Below are 22,947 nucleotides of genomic sequence, written 5' to 3'. Positions count from 1 at the left end.
ATTTTTTTTCCCCCGCCACTGCAGCGTTTTGCGCCACGACTTTGGCCAAGATTTTAAGGAAAAAAAGGGAGAGATGAAGGGGTTCTCTATAATTTTGACCTTTTTTCTTCTATCCCATGGTGTTCCTCCAGTTCCTAGCGGGCCACCTCGTAAAGTTGAGGTGGAGGCTGTCAACTCCTCGTCAATTAAAGTGATCTGGCGCTCACCGATGCCCACCAAGCAGCACGGTCAGATCCGAGGGTACCAGGTGCACTATGTCAGGATGGTTAATGGGGAGCCCACAGGACAGCCAGTCATCAAGGACATCCTGATTGATGATGCCCAGGTAAAACACCCTCCTCAGCCAGCCTGTGCTTTTTCTCAGACACAATCTCTCCTTCTCTCGCTCTCTCTCTCTCTCTCTCTCTCAACCTTTACATGCACCACAACACACACTGTCATTTGAAATGGGAAATAAGCTAATCTCCACAATGTCATATCTATAAATGAACTGAATAAAATAGCGACTATTCAACTGTTTTGTCACTAAAAACACTTGAAGCAGAAATCTAATGCATATGTATCTACATAGAGTTATTGCTACTTTTCTATAATTGTGTATAAGCCAACACATGTGTTTGGTGGTAGCAGACGAACTGTGTGCGTGTATTTTCTCACCAGTGATTAGTGTCTACCTGCCCTTATTTCTTGTCTCTTTTCTCTCCACACTCTGATATCATTATCAGTGGGAATATGATGATTCAACTGAACATGTGAGTAGCTAAACCTGAAAGAATCCTTGTTGTCCTCTGCATGAATGGCATGTGTCTCTTTTCACAACAGGAGTGTGTGGCCTGATTTGTTTTTATTTAACAATAGCTCGGCCTAGCAGTTGGAATTAAAATAGAACTGACCAAACGGCAAACGCTGGCTTTAAAGAGTTGAATTCTTCATGATTAAGTTAATGTTGCACAGAGAACTCAAGTTATTCATCCCTCACAAATCAGTATGTGCTGAGAGAACATAGTCTGCTGTGTCCTTTGTGATGATTCCGCTGACACCACAGTCCACTACTACCTCCCTGCTTGCTAACATCTGTAAAATCAGCGAGTGTGTGTCCGGCAACTGAAGTCCTGCATCTTCACAGGAAATGATCATCGCCGAGCTGCAGGCTGAGACCACGTACTCAGTCACCGTGGCAGCCTACACCACAAAGGGTGACGGTGCACGCAGCAAGCCCAAACTGATCACGACCACTGGCGCAGGTAACGGATCCCGTCGCTGCTGATGAATCTCCTGCGCTTCTCTGTCAATATACTATATGTTTATCAAACAGTGCATTTTCTACCTTGTAAAGCAGTGAAGCTTCATCTAATGAGGGGGAAAATAAGAGCACCAGGCACATTTTCCTGTCACCGAGTGTGAAAAGTGTGAAACAGCTAATTGCTGTCTCATTTAGTGCAATAACTCGAACCCACTGGTGTGACACAGCGATGCTGATGGCACATTTACAGTAATGGAAAATGTAGCGAGAGAGAGAAATAAAGAGCTCAGCTATTGCATTCAGCAGTAATTCATCCAAAACAGAGTATCTCTAACAAGCTTTCCCTTTCTCTATTAGTTCCTGAAAAACCTCGGCTAATGGTCAGCACCACCAACATGGGCACGGCTCTCCTCCAGTGGCATCCCCCAGCATTAACCCACGGGCCCCTCCAAGGCTACCGCCTCCGTTTCGGTCGCAAAGACGTGGATCCGCTGACCGTCATTGAGTTCCCCGAGCGCGAGAACCACTACACGACCAAAGAGATCCACAAGGGAGCCTCGTACACTTTCCGCCTTTCTGCGCGCAACAAGGTGGGCTTTGGCGAAGAGACAGTCAAAGAGGTCACCACAAACGAGGATGTCCCGAGCGGCTACCCTCAGAGCATCACGGCCGAAGGTGCCACCACCTCCACTATTCAGGTTAGCTGGCATCCTGTTTTGCTGGCGGAGCAAAACGGCCAAATCGTGAAATACGCTCTGCAGTATAAGGACATCAACAGCCCGCGCAGTCCCTCAGAGCTGTTCATCACCGCCCCGGAATCAACAGTCATCCTGGATGGCCTTAAGGCAGATACCACTTATGATATTAAAATGTGTGCCTTCACCAGCAAGGGCTCTGGTTCCTATAGCCCAAGTGTCCAATTCAGGACACAGCCTTTGGATCAAGGTAGGACGCAGCCCATGAACATTTTAAAAGTCCTTTTCCTCTTTAAAGTCAACCTTTCCCTGCGCAGCCCCTTTTCCAACCACAGCAGCTTCCCACACAAAAGGCTCAAATGGCAGAAGTTGAGAGAGTTTGGAATCAATCAGGGAACTTCATATTAACAAAATTCCATACCCTTAGACTCCACAATCTAATCATGATTTTTCTTTTTTAAACTCACATCGAGTAAGTATGTATGTCTCTTCGTGTCTCGTCAGTCAAGCACAGCTCAGTCATTAACATAAGAGTTGGAGTTTGTAAGAAGGTAAGAGGAGAGTGTTGAGTTCAGTGTAGCAATGATTGCAGCCTGGTTTTCAGAGAGACTTTCTCAGGTAAGCACTGGTGTGGGACCATTGGTGGAATCTGATAAAAAAAAAAAAAAAAAAGGATTGTTTTGTGTCTAAATCACATGCTCCCCCTTTCTTTTAGCAGTGTTTGCAAAAAACTTCCACGTGAAAGCTGCCATGAAGACGTCAGTGTGGCTGACCTGGGAAATCCCAGACACCTACAACCCGGCTCAGCCTTTCACTGTGAGAACCGCTTGGATAAATATATGCTAACATGCTTTTTCACAAATGATTCAGCTAACATCCACTACTGAGACTTCAATCTCACCATGAAACATCAACTCATTCCCATTCAGATTCTCTACGACAACGGCCAGAGCGTGGAGGTGGACGGCAAGCTGTCGCAAAAGCTGATCACGGGTCTTCAACCCGAGACGCAGTACTCCTTCCTCCTGACCAACCGCGGCAACAGCGCCGGGGGCCTGCAGCACCGCGTGTCCACCATGACGGCCCCGGACATCCTGCGCACCAAGCCGTACCTGATCGGCAAGACCAACTCGGACGGTATGATGACTGTGGAGCTGCCATCGGTGCAGACATCTGAGAGAGTGAGGTGAGTGCGGACGATCGGAGTAAAGGGGGTTTTACATGGCTTCCTAAATGTTGCACTGTAAACAGTATTGCAAGTAAGCAGCAACAGTAATCTTGCATATTATGATTTGGCATGTAAACAAATCCCTGCAGTGCAATGGAACCCCCTCCATTTCTTTACCATTTGCCACATTACCGACTATTATTTCTTACCGATGCATCGGGGGATGGAAATAAACAAGTTAGCTTGATAGCTGACCTTGTCCAAAACAGAGTCATTTATATTCATCCCTACGATTCAGTGTAATATCCACTTCACCTCAGTCATTACACTCTGAAGCAGAGCAACTCATTTAAGCACATTCCTCTAAGCCCTATAAAGTCTCTTATAGCCTTTCCACAGAGCCCAGGGCTGTCAAAAGGCCAAGGAGTGTTTCCGATTGTAGACCGACGCTTCAAACCCATCTTGGGGTTTTTTCTGATCTTGCTGGATGCATTTGGCCCAGTGTCTCCCATGCCAGAGCTTAAGCTAATTAGTTTCCCATTAGCCTGCCACACTGCCTTCCTGGCCAACGCCTGCCAGTGCAGTGCCCAACCAGGAAGCCCGACTCTGGCAGAGGCCGTTATCTCTCTTGCCACCCAGATGAAGGGATGAAAATCCCTCTAATTCTGTATCTCGTCTGCATACACAGAGAGTCTCCTAATTAACCCACAGGGGGCCTCAGTGAGGTGTAACCGTGTTGCCTAGCTGTTAAAACAGAAGAAAAAATAGTCCTAATCGGGGGATAAAGAGCCACATGACATGGTAATAGCACGATTACGTTTATGGTTCTGGTAAACAAAGACTTTTCTCTCTTTTATATAGCGTTTGTCTCCTGGAAAGTGGCAGAGACATTCCATCTTGCCTTGAATGTTAATACCCTGTCTGTTTATTTTGCAGGGGATATTTCATCGTGGTGGTGCCTCTGAAAAAACAGCGCACGGGGAAGTTCTTCAAGCCCTGGGACAACCCTGATGAGATGAATCTGGAGGAGGTGGGTTTAAAGCATGAGCTGGATATGATGGGTCAGGGTTATTAGGAAAGAAAAAGTAAAAGTAGAATTCCATTACTTTCAATTAATCCGGTTGTTGAAACCCAGCTTCTTAACAGCGCACCAGTGTTCCCATATCACCCATCTCTTCTCGGAAAAACCAGAAAAGAAATCGGGTTGAGGCCGTTAAGAGGGAACGGGAGATGAGTCTCGCTGATTGACACAAATAGCTGCAGAGAACACTGTTCATATGGAAATGAGAACATGAAGTAGCCATCGAGTGCACTGCAAACTCAACCCCCCCGTGCCCACCTCCTCCCCCTCCTCCCCCTCCTCCTCTTTGTGTCTGTGGTAATTACCTGAAGAGCTGCATCAGGCCTTCACGTCTCTTCTCATTCCACGCAGAGCCGGGCTACCGCGTGTGCACAAAACACTTGACAACTTTTGTGTTAAACCAGTTTGAGACAATTTTTTCCGAAGCGCCTGTGCAATCGCGTGCACGATTAAATGTGCGAGAAGAAGGTTTGAGGAAAAAAAAAAAACTTTTTATCGGTAGTGCAGTGATCTCTCGAAACCTCTAGAAAGCTTTTCCCCATTCACGTTACTCTTCGGGCCAGATTTCTAAATCAAAATATTTAAAAATATTTAGCTGTATTGGACAAACATCACACTTTATGACATGTCCAGGAGGCTGAAACAAAACACGCCATGTCTCATCTGCCATTGAGTTCACAGCCCGTGCCTGCAAGGCCCCGTTGTCTGTAGCCTTGACCGATTGCCCAAAAGTCGCCCCTCTGTCAGAATTTATTTGTTTGTCAATATTGGCACTCACCTTTTCACAACTTTTCCCAAGGGCAGCTAGATTTAGCGGCGTTGACAGGAGAGATGATTGAAGACATTATCGGGGGCCGCACCAACAGCCCAGCAGCCCAAACAGAGCACACATGAGAACGCACACACTTCAGTGTGAATGACAGGCGCGCACAGCGGGCACATGCACACACACACACACACACTCATTCGTGCAGAGACAGGGAATCAGATGCCCTAACAACTAGCAGGCTTGATGAGAATAATTATGATCCACACTCTGCACTTGAACGTTAAAGTCAGATGATACACACTTGTAAGAAGGACACACTAACTATGTTACCTTTAGCCTGATACTAACATTATTAGTACCATTATTGTTATTGTGTGTTTTGGGTGATTCCTGCCCTTAACTTAATTTTTAAGATATGATTTGTTATATAAGTGGAAAAATATAGTTTGAAGCAGATGTACACCGTCCCCAAAAAAATTAACCGCACATTCTATTTGTCTAGAAGTTTCAGCAAAATATATTTCCGATGGTATCGAGACGGGAAAACTAAATGAGCTGCGTAGGTTTTAAATGAATTTAGTCTTTTGCACTGTTTGAAGCTGCTGGATAATCCTCAACTGTTTTATATGCTGGAAAGCCACGCAATCTTTTAATCTCGCAATCTTTTGTAGTCCAAAAACAGATGAAATAAGTCATTGATCTTTTCTGTAATGTTGCGCTTTTTGCATCAGCATTTTCAGCTTAGCAGTCAGGGAAGATAGACAGATTTGGTTTGTGCCATGTGTGCGCCGAAACGCGTCTGTGTGTGTTTTATCAGCCCCGTCTGCTCTCCCTCTCCGCCGCTGTAGCTGCTGAAGGAGATAAACCGAACGAGCAGAGGCCTCCGGTTCCAGCGGCAGGCTGAACCCAAAGCCTATATCGCTGCCTACTTCAAAGACCTGCCTAAAGACTTCACCCTGGGAGACGGCAAGACCTACGGGGACTTTGAGAACAAGCAACTCCAGAATGGTCAGGAGTACATCTTCTTTGTGCTCGCTGTCCTGGAAATGTCGGAAAACGTAAGTCTGCTCTCTCTCTCGCGCGCGCATTTTTACCCATGTGACTTATACCTCCATAGTGATGTGTTCTTTGTCTGCGGATGCTAATGAGCATGAAGGGTTAAATTCACCACACCCCTATGGAGGGTCGGAGATTACTTCTGGTCAGATGTGTTACTCTCAGCCCTTGTGAGACTTTGACTCAGAAACTTAAAGCAGACCGCTGACCCTTCCTGCTTCGGGGAGAGAAACCCCTGAAGACCTCGGCCGAGTGCGAGAAGACAGTGATAACGGAGCTCCTCTTTAATTGCGTCCTACGTGCGGCGCGCCTTATCTCCACCGCCGCAGCTAGTGTGTATGTGTGCATGTATCTGTCTGGACCGAAGACCTGAGAGCTGCATGATTAGGCGGCTGCAGGTGAGATGATGGATTTGATGAGCTGCCGGGTCTGTAGTGCCGCCTCACACACTCTCCCACCAGCCCCCGAGTTCAGGCAGAGCCAAAACAATAATGATGGACGGAGGGAAATCTCTAATTTGCCCACTGAAGCATTTATTTTCTTCCCACAAGACCTTTTTTTTTTTATCTGCCCTTAGAATGTGAATAGGTCCAATCATGGCTCCTGCACAGGCGAGATATTGTAGATAATTGTGATTGCAGCTCAGCAGAAATTACACACCGAAAAACGGGGAATTGGCTTTTAATTTGTAATGTTGGTCATGCTGTCTTTGTCAGAGTCTTGTTTTGCTCTTGTGATTCTCAGTAGTCTTTAGTAATGCTTTGAATATCACAAATAGGAAGCAATCTACTGTAGCATTCACCTCTGGATGTTAAGTTTAAGATCATTTTTTTGATGTCTATGTCAAAGGTACCATGTAGAAATAGCTTTAAAGGTGTAGCATAATATCTAATACGTAAAAGTGGCATCATTTGGTTGAAATGAAACTACCTGATGCACATTTCAAAAGACCTTCTTTCCCCTGCCTCAGATCATGTATGCCACCAGCCCGTACTCTGACCCGGTTGTTTCGGCCGACACGGACCCCCAGCCAATCATCGATGAGGAGGAGGGCCTCATCTGGGTGGTGGGCCCTGTGCTGGCGGTCGTCTTCATCATATGCATCGTCATCGCCATCCTCCTCTACAAGAGGTAAGGACGTGACAGTAAAGTCCAGACTAAAGTTTTTTTATTTCCCCACTTCGTCTAAGGCTACATTCATACTACTACTTTCTCGTTTGAAAACGCATCAACCCTGCGTCCACGCGCTTGGCGTCCACACTACTCCAGAGTTTTAGAGCTGGGAAACGCAGCAGGCGCCATTTTAGTTTTTGACGGGAAGAAAGAGATGTTTTGAAACGATGAAGTAGAGACGCACAACCTCTTGCTGATTGGGTCTACGAGCTATTATTAAGTCAATTTTATTTACACCGGTTTCCAGGCGTGGGCGTGGACGGGGTTAAACCCGATACGGAGCCAAAATGCTTCTGTGGGCAGAGATAATTTTAGTATGAATGCAACCTAAGAAATGCACAGGAATCGAACCATGATGAGCGATGACATATTCATGCCACGGGGAAGGTTTTTTTTATACATTATTACTGTACATGCATTTAGAATTTACGTCATGAAGAGCCACATAACCTTTAATATTTTAGTTTAGTTGTTAGTTCCTGAAACCAACACGAGGTTTCAAACGTCAAAGTGCACGTTTGAATGCAGACACTAAATGCACGATTTCAACTTAAAGCCTGAGGCGCATCGATCCCCAGACTATCCGTGACCCTCGCTCACGGTAGCGCAAACACTAAATCTCCGATGAGCAAATCCAGGCACACAGCAACCCAAACTGTCAAGCCATCAAATGCAGACGCCCACAGTCCTTCACGCGGACACGTGCGCTGACTGAAAGTTAATCAGACACATCCATCGAACCCACTTGCACTAACACACGCGCGCACACAAAACACATGTTAAACCGGAGAAAACACTTGTGCACTTTCACACTGAATCAAAGCAGCCTTTTTCTGTGTGTGCTTCTGAAACCCCCTTGTGGTAGCCAGACCTCGAGCTGTCACTGCTCATCACTCAAGCGTAGGAGGGGGACAGCGGAGACTATCTGCTGCATGTCGTTGCATGTGTGTGCAGCTCTGGAGCGGGCCCCCGGGGGCCTGGGCCGGCATCCCAGCCAACCCCAACCTCTCGCCCTTTTTTTTTTAAGACCGCCCGTCCCACAAGGGGGCTCGGCTCCAGATTCCGACACTGACCTTATGCTGCCCTCCTGTTTTGCCAGGACACACACATGCAACTGTTTTACACACAGATTTAGTTCCCATCCTTTGCTATGATGTCTTTTCTCCATTTTTTTTTTTTACATGTTCTGCAAAGTTCCTGCAGTTAAATGTCCGGTCCTAAGCAGAATTTCACAGTAGTTCTCAAGAAGTAATTTTAGGAAGGGGAAGATTAGTAAATGTAGAGTCAGCTGAAAAGAAATTATCTATATGTCACATTATCTATGACATCAGGATAATGTGAGAGGTTTATGCAAAGTGCTTTATTCTCCTTTCTTTCACCTCATTGTCCTTGGGATCCATTCATATCAAGTTTTGGTTTGAATAGTGAAAAAAAAAAAAAGGTGGATGAAAACTGAGCAAAGATTGTTTGTGAAGGTTTCAGTGTTTCCATTTGTGTCCGGTGGATTTACACATCGATTACCGAGCCCGCGCCACCTCCACGTTAGGGAACATGGAGTGCATAAGTAGGAGACGTTTCTCTTGTCAAGATCAATTTTTATGTGGCAGAAAGCTCCTCGTGTGCTAAACAAAGGGCAACTAGCATGTGAATTTGAGCTCTGGGATAAGACGGGGGGATAAAAAAAAAGGGTCAACTTCATCAGGGAGAAATATAAATCAAGATAATTTAGTAAACAGACTAAAAAATAAAGGTAAATGAATGGCAACATACATTTTAATTCCTTATATATTTACAGATTCATTTAAAGTTAGGATGTCATACTTATACCACATGCATAAATCCTAAATATGCGTAATTCTTGATTTTTAATAAATGCAGAACGCAGGAGGCTTATTTGCAGGAAAAGGCCGACGCAGCAATTAGAAGTCAAGAGATGACTTTTATGCTTGAACAAGACGCAATCAGCTGAAACTGCTTGAAATAGCGGAGATACAATGTACAAATCTTGGATGCACCTGGGAAACTGTAGTGTTTGAAACAAAGAGCCCCCAAGGCTGCATAATTGAGTATAATCTCGAGAAGTGAAGCGTCGCTAATCTTGTACACAAAGCAAAGCTGAGATATGATTGGTATCGTTTTGTTTTTTCTCTTCACTTACCCTAAAGAAAGTTTTCTGGAATTTCTCCATTAAAGCTTAAGGTCTTACCACCTAATGTTGTGTCGATATTTCTTTCCTTGCTGACCAACGGAGCAGCAAACCAGACAGGTAAGAGTGAGAAAGAAGCAGGAAAACTAATCCCTTTTTAAAACCCCCCTTTTTCCTTTATTCCTAGACTTGTACATATCATATCTAAAACATATGGAAATTGGTCGTCCACTGGAGTTGAGGTCATTTGTGAAATCGGGGCTATGTGCTCATTCAAAATGAACATATGTTCAAACGCGCTGCTCACGATTGGCAAAGCGACATTGTTTCGACGGCAGCTGTCAGCAGGCATTTATAGAAAGTTCAAACGGGTTGACTTTTCCTACTAATAAACTTTGAATTCATCTAACGCGTATATTATTTATATGCTGCAATTACTAGTACAACTACCAGCGCTGTATTGATTCCTAGGAATTTTCACATTTTATGAAATTGACACTTGAGGCATCCAGCAGTTTATTTATGAGGTGACAAAGCTGTGCACGGAAATAAGTGGAGGAGAGACAAACTATCAGAGATACAAAAATAATGTAGACAAATACTGAAAAATAACAAGAATACTCAACAATATAATACAAGTACAATAGCACTTTAGTGAATTAGGTTCCTGTAAAGTTATTTTTTTTTATAATAAAACGGGCGCCGTTTACATTATAATATTTACATTATAATGCAATAATAACTATAACTACAGCTTCAGAATTACTGCAGGGTTGAATCGTTATCCTGTGTGACACCTACAATGAGAAGTGAACAATGCAGGCTTCACAAAGGTAGTAGTTAATAGCTACTATAGTGGATTGTGTTATACAGAGGAGTAATGACGCCATTTAGTCCAACCCCCCGTAGCTGTAAGATGTAAGGATGTAGTCCTTTCACCTTCCTAATTATACATCTGCCTTCATCATCCAGTGAGACCACAAGGCACGCTTTGCGGTTATACAGAGTTTTGTGCGCCAAGCAGGAAAGAAAAATACCAAAAAGAATGACAATTTGCTGTTTATCCTGCAGAAAAAGAGCAGAATCGGAAGCTAGGAAAGGAAGCCTCCCCAACAGCAAGGAAATGCCGCTGCATCATCCCACTGATCCCGTGGAGCTGCGGCGTCTCAACTTCCAAACACCCGGTGAGTATATTCAAACTGAAGCCGGTGACGTCTGTGGTACGGAGACGGTTGGCGATGCTACTGACTGCCTGCTTTTAAGGGTTTGTTTTCACATTTAGCCACATAGCATCCCTTGTCCGCTGCGGACACTTAATACAATAACGTCCTCGTAGGGTCCCCGTCATCTTTGCAGTGAGATTGGCGGGATACAAGCGAGCAATTTGCAGACGGCGGACAGGTGCTTAGAGAAGGCACGGAGGGTCAAAACTGACAGTGTCCTCCCCGGAGGCCCTTATCAGTGGAAAAAAAATGAAGAGGCAGAAATGCAAGCCTGACAGTTTCACGACACCTGTCATCTCCCCCTGCACCTGGGTTATCCAGGTCATCCAGACTTGTCATGCTTGTCAGAGTAGCGTCCTGCTGCCGGACGTCCCGCGCTGCAGCACTGCGGCAGGTGAGGGAAACACAGAACGCGTCGTGGCTCATGTGCTTTGTTTTGTTTGGCGAGTCGATGGGGGGCGGCCGTAAAAAAAAAAAATGGAGACGGGCTGAAAAACGCTGGTGTTTACTCGCTCTGACCTTTAGTGCTGAGGTGAGTGGTGGTCAGTGGTCACGCCTCGGCTCGTTCCCGTTCCTCGACCGGGGAGCCACAGTCCATTTATCACCTGGAAAGGGTGGTGAGCATCTCTTGCTCCCGCCCCGACGCACTTAACTGCAGTTTGAGTTTCTCTGGCACCGGCTGCTTTTGGACAGGTGTTCGGGGACTGCCAATAATGTTGTAAAAATCAAAGCCATATTTTTCAGGTCAGCTCGTATGAAAGGAGGATGAATTATCTCCGCAGGCTCATGTTTGAAAAAAAAAAAAAAAAAGATTATGCATATTTATGAAAGCTCTTCAGTGATGTTAGGACCATTACTGGCTGTTTCATCCTGGCAGAGGGGTATTTTTCCTTTTGGCTCAGAGTGATCTCAACCATCCTCCCACTATTGCACTCGCCTCTCAAGCCATCATTTTGTTCCCCCAACAGCCTTCCTGAGAGCTCGGCTATCTGCGTGGAACGAAAAAGAACCAAACATGTTTTTTTCCTCACCGCCACGTGACCACTTCCTTCTCAAGTCCTGAAGCACTTCTACATTTAGACCACCTCTCTCTCTCTCTCTCTCTCTCTCTCTCCCTCTGCCCTTCCTTCCACCTCTTTACCCCTCAATGGACATTCTCATCTTAAGGATGCTTGATGCGACGGCGTGTTGGAAATGGTCCTTTCATTGTCCCCCCGTGGTGGAAATGGATTTTGAGTAGTGGGCTGGGATAGCGACACCCTTTGCAGTCTTTTCCAGATAGAGATGCGAGAGTGGGAGGGAGAGTGACGAACGGCTTCCATTAGCTAATGCCCACTTGTGTGTGTGCATCCAAAATGAAACAGCACCTCATTGTCGGAGAGGGAGACCATCGACCGACTGGTGTGTCGAAATGGCACCTGAATTCTTGAGTCGCAGATCTTTAGCCGTGGGCTCGATTTCCAACAACGTGCACGGAAAGGCATCTTTTGCACTTTTGGATCTTTTCCCTCATCTACACTCAAAGAAATGAAACATCATATTGACTTAATTTAGTTATTTGAACCGGTCACACAAAACTAGGTTGAATAAATGGGGAAAAAGACGAGAGATGGAATTATTACTACATGCTACATTAACAAGATCTTATGAAACTGACTTAATTAAATGCTACATCATACAATTACATTGGATTTTAAAAAAATGTAGTTGATCTATCAATGTGTGTAGTTCCAATAAATAACATGTCGCTTTACCTGACTTTGTTAAACTTGACATTGTTAAGTATCAAATGTCAAGTTTACGTCGTCAAAGTCAAGTGAACTGCAGGCTGAGACACTATGATGCAGACTATGCAAGTAGTATATCACCACGGCAGCACCCTCAAGCTATAACGAATGTCAAATAATATCCTATAGGTGCTCGACTTTGGTTTGTGCGGCTGGAATTTTTATAGTTTGCTTTCTCGTGTCTATGAATTAAGCTTGGTGGCTTTTGTCAAGCTTCAAGCATGATCATGTGTGTGTTACTAATAAATGTCCCGGTTTAGAGAGCGCACAATCATTCAGCTTCATCTCGTCACGTTTCAATTTCCACATTTGAATACAGTCATCCTGTTGCTCTGAGGTCTGTAATAAATTTGATCACACCGCCGTTTCCTCCGCAGGTTCAGGTGCGCCCAGTCACCCCAGTAACCTCCATTTGTCAAGTTAGTTGGTCTCGATTATGCATTTGACATGATTTGGGTTTTTCTTTTATTCTTTAATTCTTTTTTTTTTAGCTTTAATTCCCTTCTTTTCCATCCTAGTCTTGTTTTCCCATCCTCATCTAATCCATCTGGTGTAATGCTACGTCATCACAGGAGGAGGAGGAGGAGTTTGAAATGACAGCCTGAAAACATCTCATCACTCAAAGCAGGCGTCATCTGGCCTAACATTTGGAATGTCTTTTCGTTTTGTTTCTTTGGGGATGTTTTTTTTCCGTCTTCCTGCCATGCTAACCAAACACCAGCTTTCTGTGCCAATAACCTCCTTCTCTCCCAGTAGGGAGAGTCCCAGTGGGGGGAAAGTGTGCTCGATGACTCCCATTGGCTTCTGTGTCCATATACTCTTTATGAGCATGGCCACTGCTTTGAGTGAACAACCTAGCCTAACAATACCCACTCTCCCACCCTCCCCCCCCCACCCCCCCTGTTAAACACACATTTGCTGCTTATCTAATGATTCCCTGTTGGCTTGTGCTTGGGTAATGGCCTCTTACAAGGCTCGTGACTGACCCTCAGTCCATCTTATTGACAGGCATGGCAAGCCACCCTCCGATCCCTGTCATGGACCTGGCAGATCATCAGGAGCGCCTGAAAGCCAACGACAACCTCAAGTTTTCACAGGAATATGAGGTGAGCATGAAGCGTCGTGGCGTGAAGACGGCAACACCCGTACAGTCATATACACGATCAAGCCCCAGGTGCTCACACGAACGCCGATTTTAAATCGCTGTCGCTGTTCGGTGTGGTGGGCAAACACCACAGTCTTGCATTTAACGATATTTTCCTGGAGGGCTTAATCCTACCAATGCACACCCATGCCAACCGCACAGCAGTTCAATCATGACAACAATGTGACAACTGGCTTTGGTGGACGGGCGCCCAGTCGGGGGATTAGGAGCTATATTCATGGAGGAAATATCGTCATCGGAATAGATCACAGATTTAAATTTAGCCAGTATGATTTGACGTGTCACAGCAGGAAGTAAACAGGTTTAATTAATAACGTTAATAATGGCTATAGTCCACTTCCTGCTAGCTTGCTGACATGACTTACAGAAACAGTCATAAGGACGACAGAACTTCATTAATGTCATTAGCAACACTAATGAGCGTGTGACTAAACCAAGTAAAAATGGCAGAGTTACATCCAAACCTACACAAAGATAGCATTTCTGAATAAGGCCATGTTTACTATTTAAAAACAAGAATCTATATTTATCAGCTGTGATCATTTTGGAGGTTTGTAAAATGCTCAATGTGTCTAATTCCATCACTTCTGCAAATTGTATCATTCCTGTTAATGTTACCTGCGCTGTTACATTTTTAGCATGTGCAATATAACCTTGACTAATCGCACTAAAAGTCTGTGATCGGTACCCAGAGGCAACCGTACACCTTGCAGTGTGAGGGTGTGGGATAAAGTCAACAACACACGAGCAGTGCACTATATACAGACACACATTCAGCGTGTTTATCCTTGAGAACCCTCACGCTTTACTGCTAAGTTGAGGGATGTGACTCATGCACTCCGAGACCTGGATGTTTCAAAGGCTACGGATTACCGACACGACCGGATCATTTATATCTACACTTTAGCTGAAGTCTCACTCTGCGAAGTAGGGGCGCCGCAGGGAATTTGAAAATGTGATAGATATGCATCGTGTAAATAGCCCCGCAAATCTAAAAGTCTGATGGCGAAAGAGACAAATATTAACGTGCGGAGCCTGAAACACCTTTTGCAAACAAGAGGTCCTTTCTGTGGCATTGTGGGACATGCATGGGAACAGTCCCCCCTTTCTTTGCCCGTTCCTCTCCGCGGGCCCCGGCAACGGCTCCAGAATCTATGAGGTCACCACATGGCTGCCTGCCAAGCCGGCCCCATCATTATTGCAGCTTAAATACACTGACTTCCAATTTCATCTTGCTCATTCGAGAGCAGTGGAAAGCAATTTTGCAAGCACAATAAAAATGACGATTTTGATTACGGGCAATGTTGCAGCCCTCTGTTTCAACAGATTTTGATAAAATACCAGGCCTCTGCTAGTGGGCCTGCCCTCCCTCCTTATTGCTGCTTCAGGTAATTTCTGCAGATAAACAATGTCTTCCTCTGCCACGGCTGTCGTGGTGGTCTAAAGTTTGCCATCAGTAAAACGGTCTGAAAGCAAAACATGAAGCTAATTTCCATGCATTTCTTGTTCATATAAGATAATTTCCATATCCAGATGAGTCCTAATGTGTCGGTTAATTGCACTTTGGTTTCTTCTACTTTAAGTATAGAGATTAAAAACATTAAAGTATCCTAACGTCATTTAAAACGCAAGCATAATGTTTCCCCGACAATATGAAATGGAATTATTTCTTTCATGTTTTTACATTGTCCCTTTGTGACATTATATTTTATAGCTCATTTATTGGTGATGAGGGGCTGTTAACGATCTCTGCTTTACAAGGCCGAGAGAGGACTCGGGGAGCGGATTCTGTTAAACTAGTCTCAAGTGTGGTATTCTAGTATTTGCCATAAAGTTCTACTAATCAAATGTGCAAAGCTGATGGATCGCGGGCTTTTCCTCCGCGACCCATTCAGATGTATCTTTTTTGTAAATCCAATCATTTATATGCACCAGTTATTCACGAGGCAAAAAAACACAGTTTACATCGTTCATCCCTCAAAAACCTAAAGTTTAGGATTTGATGATTAAAAGAGCGAACTTCAGAGAAGCTCAGAGGTCAAGCAATTATTATGATTTCCTTTTGACTTCCATTTCAACAACATGACATATCTCATGATAACAAGGATTTTAAGAGCCTCAGTATTAAGTAGAAAGTGGACCCCTTTGATTATTTAATTGCATCTGAGTATTTAGCCTGAAGTAGAGTAATTTCTTGATTTTTTATATGGATGTTATATGAAATATGTGATTGCATTGACGATAAACAATTTCCTTTAAAAAAAATGGAGCATTAAAAAGCATGATATTGGAAAAACTGCGTCTAAGCCAAGGATGATTATGTGATTCTATGTGATTGTATTCTTCTCACATTCTCAACACATTAAGCTCTGAAAAGGTCTTTAACTTTACATTATTTAACCTTGATGCAAGGTAATAATCTAAGTAGAAGGGCCAGAGACAAAGCCATTTTTGTCAATATTTCACAACCTTTCTTCATCACTGTTTTGTACACATGAGGGGGTTTAACGGTAGCACTAAAAATCAATATTATGCATTGCATTAACATAGAATTTGTATTCTTAGCGTGCACTCTCTAGCAGAAGTGCGATCAGTGCAAATACCTGTAAAACTAGATTGTGCGGCAAAAGAAGACTTGAATCATTAGATGTTTCACTTTCAAGACCCGACTCCCTCGAAGACGGTTGAGATGAACCTTGGCTGTGAAGCATTCGTCTATTCCACTGTGTTTGTGTCATAACAACACTTTTTCTTGCCTTGCAGTCCATCGACCCCGGTCAGCAGTTCACGTGGGAGCACTCCAACCTGGAGGTGAACAAACCAAAGAACCGATATGCCAACGTGATCGCGTACGACCATTCCCGAGTCCTGCTCTCCGCTATCGACGGTATGCCACCCAGCTGCACACCTTCCCTCCCAACTGCTGCATCGATCCCACAGAGAGCACAGTGCAGCCGTATCTCCCAAGACCTCAGGAGCACAACCACAATGCACTTCTAAATTATATGCCTACACAAGCATGTCAGATTACGACTTTTCTTTCGTGCCTGAGGTGCTCGGAAAGAAAGACTTGAGAAATATATGACAATTCCCCTTTATAAATGCCGAGGCAAGCAATCAGATAAACCAGTCGCCTACAGTGGGAGATGGAAATAAGTTTTAGCAGCTTCCATTTCTTTAACTTCATGTTCGGTGAATCTTTTTTTAATACCATGTGCTTACAGTTTGTATAAAGCCACGGTTTGTTACTTGAGCAAATGTATTCATTGAAACCAGAGTAGCGAGCACACAAGGAATACAGAACCCAGGGTAGCGTATTATTATTTGCTCTAGATATTACTGGGTGTGTATTTGTTCAAAAATCTGTAAAAATTTACAAATAAAGATAGAAAAGCAAAGAAAAGCCCAAACTGGCATAATTGACAAAGGCGTTGATAATAGCATCATATGAATAAGACATATTTAAGATATGGTTGCTGTCCGAGGACATCAGGGCCCGACCGTACACTTAGATACACGTTTGTATTTTCAGAATTTCACATAAACTCATCCTGAACCTGACTCGTCCTCTTAGAGTCTTTGGTGCATTCAGGATGTGTTGCCCGCAGCTTCTAAGGAATTAACAACCTTTTTTTGAAATGGCCAGTTAAGTACTGGCTCCTCCACCAGTTTATTAAATTAACGCAATTACACAGCAACACAATGGCACATACACAAACAGCTACTAATTAACCATTCGCGTTGAGCCGCTCCCACGGAGGGCACGGGGAAAATAAACGGAGTCTCGCATATGGCTGGTGTGACAAAAAAACAGATAGTTGGACTTAGAGAGCCCTGTTTTTGAAGTCTCTGGGAAACAACACACGGCTCGAGTGTTGACGGAACGCCATCAGCCGGGGCGCATACACACATCTGCACAACCACATTGGAGCCTTTGTGCCGCAGCAAGTGAGTAGTTCTCAGCCAAGGGGACATGAGGGACTTCCTCTTCTCCTTCTGAGCTTAAACAAAGCCTTTTGGCAAGCAATGCGTCCATTGTTTACTTTGATTGAGTTCTTTGAATAAAAAGGGATTTGGGATTTGACATCAGAATTTGAAGGAGGCTACTTTCGGAATTTTATTGATGTGGGGGGACGGATCAGCAGGATCTTCGGGATACGGGGGCGCTCTGATGCCGGAGGAACATCCGCGGACTTTAATGGTTGCGATATCGCTGCGTTTGCTCCACTTAAGACGACTGACAAGGAACCTCGTGCCAAGTTGCCTGACCACACAAAACACGGGCTTAGCGGGATTAAACTGGTATCTAAAGTTAATCCTGCAAAGTTGGTCTACCCTTCATGTGGCTAAAGTGTTCACTTTGTAATATCAATTAGTATGTATTCGTTTTTTGTCAGCATTGTTTGCCGCGAATTCCATGTTCCCCATCAAACTCAATGAATTCCGTGTTATTTTTGGAAGATTAAAGTGACTCGTTTGCTCCATTGTTCTATATTTAGCGCGGAGGCTGTCACAAGTTCAATTACAATCCAAATTTACAAGTCTGATCCTATTCAATGACAAGAGCTGTGCTTGAGTCACTTACACCCTGTTTAACAAAGAGGTCACTTTATTTTAAAGAAACCTAATCAAGATCTAATGTGACAACTTTATTAATCTGCTCGGGAGGGAGACAGTGAAGGAACGTGACAAATGTGTGTGATCATCTGCTTGCAAATGTAAATGGATGTGCGAACGCTTGCGCCGCTACAACTACTACTCAGCGTGATCACAACTACAATATTGCATCCTGAATTCTTTCTGTAATTCCTTTGAGAGTCCTTTGCTTTTCAGGGTGACGACTGTGTACGGAAAAACAATGTAGCCATGTTTATTTCTTGATGAGCGTACTGACGGAGAAAATGGAAGAATTTATACAAATCCTGAGTGACAGAAAGCATAAAAAGGCAAAAAGCCACTTGCAAATACAACTTGCCTCGTTCTCATTAAACCACAGTAATGTCTCTTTTTGCTTTCCCTTTTCAATTTGAAAACACACTGGGTTTAATTGTATTTATCCCTTGTCCATCATGGAAATGCACAGCCGCCTGGCTGTGTGGACATCTTCAACTGCGAAAAAAGAGCGGGTGGGGGAAGAGCACAGGAAAATAAAATGATGTGGGTGGGTTTTTGAATGTGTTCACATTCCATTTCCTTTGCTTTTTTTTATGCTGAATAAGTTACCTGCGAGTAAAAGGCAGTGTGGGGAAGAGGGGAGGGGAGGGGGGGGGGGGAGCAGTTGGATTGAGGGGATTCTCTGGGACGTGGCGTCCATGCAGATGAGACTTATCTTGGTCGACCATGTGTGCACGGAGCCCCTAAACTGCCAGTCCTAAAGCATTGACTAGCTGTCAGCTCTGTCTCTTTCCCCTGGATTCGAAAAGGCTGCTGCGCCTTTCATTTAATATACGCAAAGGGAAAGAGGAGTGAGCGGGGAAGAGGAGGGGGGGGAAGAGGAGGGGGGGGAGAGAGGGGGGGGGGGGGGGGGGGGGATTGTTTTGCTAGCTTTTTTTGTTGGTTTGTTTTTCTCCGTGTGAGGTGATAGACTTGAGCAGGCCGAGCTTTTATCTGTAAGTCACTTGCAGATACGGGAGAGGGACACAAAAACGGTGGATTTAAATGTGTTGTTGATAGCATAATACAAATCCTTGTGGACTGGAACTCTGGTGCCCAACTCGACTGCTTTGTGCTGCTTTTTTTCGATTTCGTACCGGGGCGAAAACGTGGCTCCGCTGACAGGAAACAGAAATGGTTTTATCTGATCCGCATGCGGAGCGGAATCTGATGTTACTGAAAAAGGAAAAATCAAGAGTAGGGACTGAGTTAGGAAGCAACAAATGCCACTATTAACCATTTTATTTAAGACACTGAAATCTCATGTATAATGTTTTTTTTTAACCGTAACAATTAACGTTTCTCTTCTTCTTAGGGATTCCAGGAAGTGACTACATCAATGCCAACTACATCGATGGCTACAGGAAGCAGAATGCCTACATCGCCACCCAGGGGTCTCTGCCGGAGACATTCGGGGACTTCTGGAGGATGATCTGGGAGCAGCGGAGTGCCATCATCGTAATGATGACCAAACTGGAGGAGAGGTCCAGGGTAAGAGAGTGATATACAGAGAGGCGTGTTATTCCGTGGTGCACTGCACTAAATTAAATGAGTTGTATTCAACTGAAAAGACAGGGCTCAACTCAGAAGGAATTGATTCATGAATGTTTTGGTCATGAGAGCAAAGTCGAGCTATTTCTTTCAAAAATGCAGTTTTTAGGCCAATTTAATAGTTTTTCCATTCCTCGTTTGACATTGAAATTTTTTGCAATGCAGTCGCCCAACTCCTCTCAACCTTTATCAGTCACACAATCTGTTTGACATCCCTGTCCCTCCTTATCTCCTATTTTCCATTTAAACTGTGCAGCATGTTGTACTCCTCCTCCTCTTCATATTTATTCTCCAGGAGGAGCCAGGTTGCTCTCTGCTCCCCACTTAAATTCCCAATCCTCTCTTTATAACCGCACACTATCACACACCGAGCCGCACAGTCGAGACAGAATCGTGACTTACTTCATTAGCCAAGCATCCCTGAGAGCAGAGCACTACCGTCAACGACAAAAGATAGACTGAAAGAATCTCAAAAGCTACCTTGTCCAGTCGCCTGCATTCACTACTCGTTTTTTTTACGGTTTGCATGGTCAAAAGACACTTCCTCCCTCCCCGGCACATCTTAAAACCGTTTCACTGAGCACATGAAAGCTTTCATAGGCGTCATAAGCTACTGACCTTCACACTTGTATGCCTTTTTCTAAGAGCTTGGCACAGTGTTAACTGGAGTGCTGACTCAATTCAGGGAACGGGCTTTCACTCCGTATATCCATACAATATGCAAAGCAAATAAGCTCCTCTGGCTGTAGTACAATTTTACAGGAACTATAAAATGAACGCGGCCTCAATTAAAAAACGGGGGTCCACGCCGTCGGGTGACCGTTTCTCTCCGTAAGATGCTTTGTGATAGAGGAGATTCTTGGCTCTGCCCTAAAGGCTTCATGCGAGACATCATCTACAGCGTTTTCCGATTTATCCGATAGTTATTACTGTAATTACTTCTGGTGTCCAAATCACTTGTTTGCTCCTTGCATCAGGTTTTTAACTGTTACTATGGAAAGTAAATTAGTGTACAAATATACAGAATAGTACACACAGTAGTACACTAGTGTCCGGTTGAGCAGTGTTAAACAATCTGCTTTAACCCCATCAGTTCTTACGACAATATAAAGAATAACAATCGAACTGAAACACTTATTTGCCCTCCAACACCAACAGTACTTCCCTTTGTCGGCGAAGCAGCAATGCTATAATGGGACCGTGTTTTATTGGTCGCTCAATGGGAAACAAAGCCGCGCACGCGAGTAGCAATAAAGCTGAGGCGGTAATATGATTGGAAACTGTGGTTACCTTTGTAATTGTATAATGTGTCAGGGCAATTGATTGCGCTTGTCGGCTTCGTACAAATATCTCAGGCCATTTCATTGATTATGAAATCAGTCGGCAGCAATGAGGAGGATTTGTGCATTCATTTCACCATTATTTGACTATATTTGGATCGTGAGCACTGGAAGTTAAAAGATTATTTGTACAATGTAAAGAGGTTTTAAAAAGATACAGAAATGCATCCGGGCTAATTTGTTGGAACTACAGGGGATAGAGAACTCGTATATTCCAACTGGCCCTTGTTTGATGGGATGTTTCTGTCTATTACAGGTGAAATGTGACCAGTACTGGCCCACAAGAGCGACGGAAACCTACGGCCTCATCCAAGTGTCCCTGTTAGACACAGTAGAGCTGGCGACGTACTGTGTCAGGACATTTGCACTTTTTAAAGTAAGCGGCGTTTGAACGCGGTTATCCTCCGAAGCCACACGGGCAACGGCATAACTGTCGGCTAGTTCGGGGGGGAGAGACTTGGCACTTGGTCACTAACCTTCCCCTCCCCGTGTCCACATTCAGAACGGCTCCAGTGAGAAGAGAGAGGTGAGGCAGTTCCAGTTCACAGCCTGGCCAGACCACGGGGTACCGGAGCACCCCACCCCATTCCTGGCCTTCCTGAGACGGGTGAAAGCCTGCAATCCTCCAGATGCGGGGCCCATGGTGGTACACTGCAGGTAAGAAACGCGGTTCCGTGAAAACATCCTGAAGCATGAAATTGATTTTTTTTTCTCTACATTTGCTGTAATGAATATATGAATACATATGAAAAGCAGAATATATTCCGGGCTATTTAGAGGTTGATGTCTGAGTCATCTGTGGGATAATGAAGAATTCTGGGATGAGATTAGATATGAATCAGAGGTAAGTGTATTAAGAGAGTATTTGATATAACAGTGGGCGGTCAACTGTTTTTTTTTGTGTGTGTGTTTAAACTTTCAAACAAATAATGGAGTATGTGGCATTTAATCACATTTACACTCTGTCCAAGCTGCTGATCGGCCGAATTACATCACGCCTCCATCATACGGTCTTTTTAATGTGTGACGGATTCGAGAAACAATTCAACGTGGGCCAGCTGCATGGTGGATGAGGAGCTGGTGCCAAAGTTTAACTCAGATTTTAATGACCTATTTTGGTTTTGATGCAATATGTTTTCATGCGATGTGAAAAAAATTGTCTTCGGTTAGCGGTTTCGATCCCCGTCTCCCGATTCCACGGAGATACGGAACCCCAGGTTAATGGCTGTGCCGGTCGTGTATGAGTGATTTATGTGTATGCTGCACATAGATGCTGTGTGTGAATGGGTGAAAACTGTACTTTGAAGTAGGGCTGTGGTCATGTGATGCCTACCGCTGCTTTGAGCTCATTACTGGCATCACCGCAAATGTTTTTGGGGCTGGTGAAAGTTACAGGAGTGCATATGACTGCTCCACAGAGCCGGGGCACGGACCCAGGGACCACGGACAGCTCCACTGCCCGGGCCACACTGCCACCAAGCCCGGGGCAGACACCCAGTCCGCTTACGGTGTTCATTTTGGGTCTTCTCATACATGTTTGGGCTGTAAAAAATATATTTTTTACAGTTTTTACCGGGTCTGTCAGTAATTTACTGCTCCTCTCTGTGTCCTTATCATTCGCGCAGCACACTGCCAACAGAATCGAGCCAAACCGAGCGCGCAACGCCATCTCCTCCGGCTCGCCATACGTTGAAGTTTAAAAGTTCTGTTGTTTTTACAGACGTCTGGGATAGGGAGAGAGAGGAAGAGAGCGAGCTGAGTCAGTGTGTGTGCACAATTCAAATTGTGGATCATTAGTGTGTATTAAAAAGATTGCCACACGCCCACATACCCTGAATTTGATAGGAAGTAAACTATCGTCCACTGTCGCCCGAACAATTCAGCTCACTATCAGCTC

The 22,947-nt window shown here is 44.5% G+C and overlaps 1 protein-coding gene across 43 annotated transcripts in view; it reads left to right on the top strand.

The window, feature by feature from the left end:
• Window positions 1-22,947, top strand: part of LOC117751967 (receptor-type tyrosine-protein phosphatase delta) — a 209,584-nt gene that overhangs the window by 174,549 nt on the left and 12,088 nt on the right. For 12 of the 43 annotated variants that reach the window (XM_034569059.1, XM_034569049.1, XM_034569046.1 and 9 more), the window contains 17 exons: window positions 132-325; window positions 726-752; window positions 1,127-1,244; window positions 1,601-2,188; window positions 2,654-2,754; window positions 2,868-3,124; window positions 4,043-4,136; window positions 5,805-6,014; window positions 6,983-7,143; window positions 9,440-9,451; window positions 10,403-10,515; window positions 12,719-12,760; window positions 13,350-13,447; window positions 16,270-16,393; window positions 19,475-19,650; window positions 21,307-21,426; window positions 21,553-21,707. In XM_034569059.1, the coding sequence (XP_034424950.1) occupies window positions 132-325; window positions 726-752; window positions 1,127-1,244; window positions 1,601-2,188; window positions 2,654-2,754; window positions 2,868-3,124; window positions 4,043-4,136; window positions 5,805-6,014; window positions 6,983-7,143; window positions 9,440-9,451; window positions 10,403-10,515; window positions 12,719-12,760; window positions 13,350-13,447; window positions 16,270-16,393; window positions 19,475-19,650; window positions 21,307-21,426; window positions 21,553-21,707 (2,590 nt within the window). The remainder of the gene's footprint in view (window positions 1-131; window positions 326-725; window positions 753-1,126; window positions 1,245-1,600; window positions 2,189-2,653; window positions 2,755-2,867; window positions 3,125-4,042; window positions 4,137-5,804; window positions 6,015-6,982; window positions 7,144-9,439; window positions 9,452-10,402; window positions 10,516-12,718; window positions 12,761-13,349; window positions 13,448-16,269; window positions 16,394-19,474; window positions 19,651-21,306; window positions 21,427-21,552; window positions 21,708-22,947) is intronic. The other 31 variants (XM_034569066.1, XM_034569064.1, XM_034569062.1 and 28 more) reach the window with 13 other exon arrangements.

This window comes from Hippoglossus hippoglossus, chromosome 18 (genome assembly GCF_009819705.1).
Source record: "Hippoglossus hippoglossus isolate fHipHip1 chromosome 18, fHipHip1.pri, whole genome shotgun sequence".
NCBI lineage: Eukaryota > Metazoa > Chordata > Actinopteri > Pleuronectiformes > Pleuronectidae > Hippoglossus > Hippoglossus hippoglossus.
Note: the sequence above shows the minus strand (reverse complement) of the source record. Positions and strands in the feature narration are given on the sequence as shown.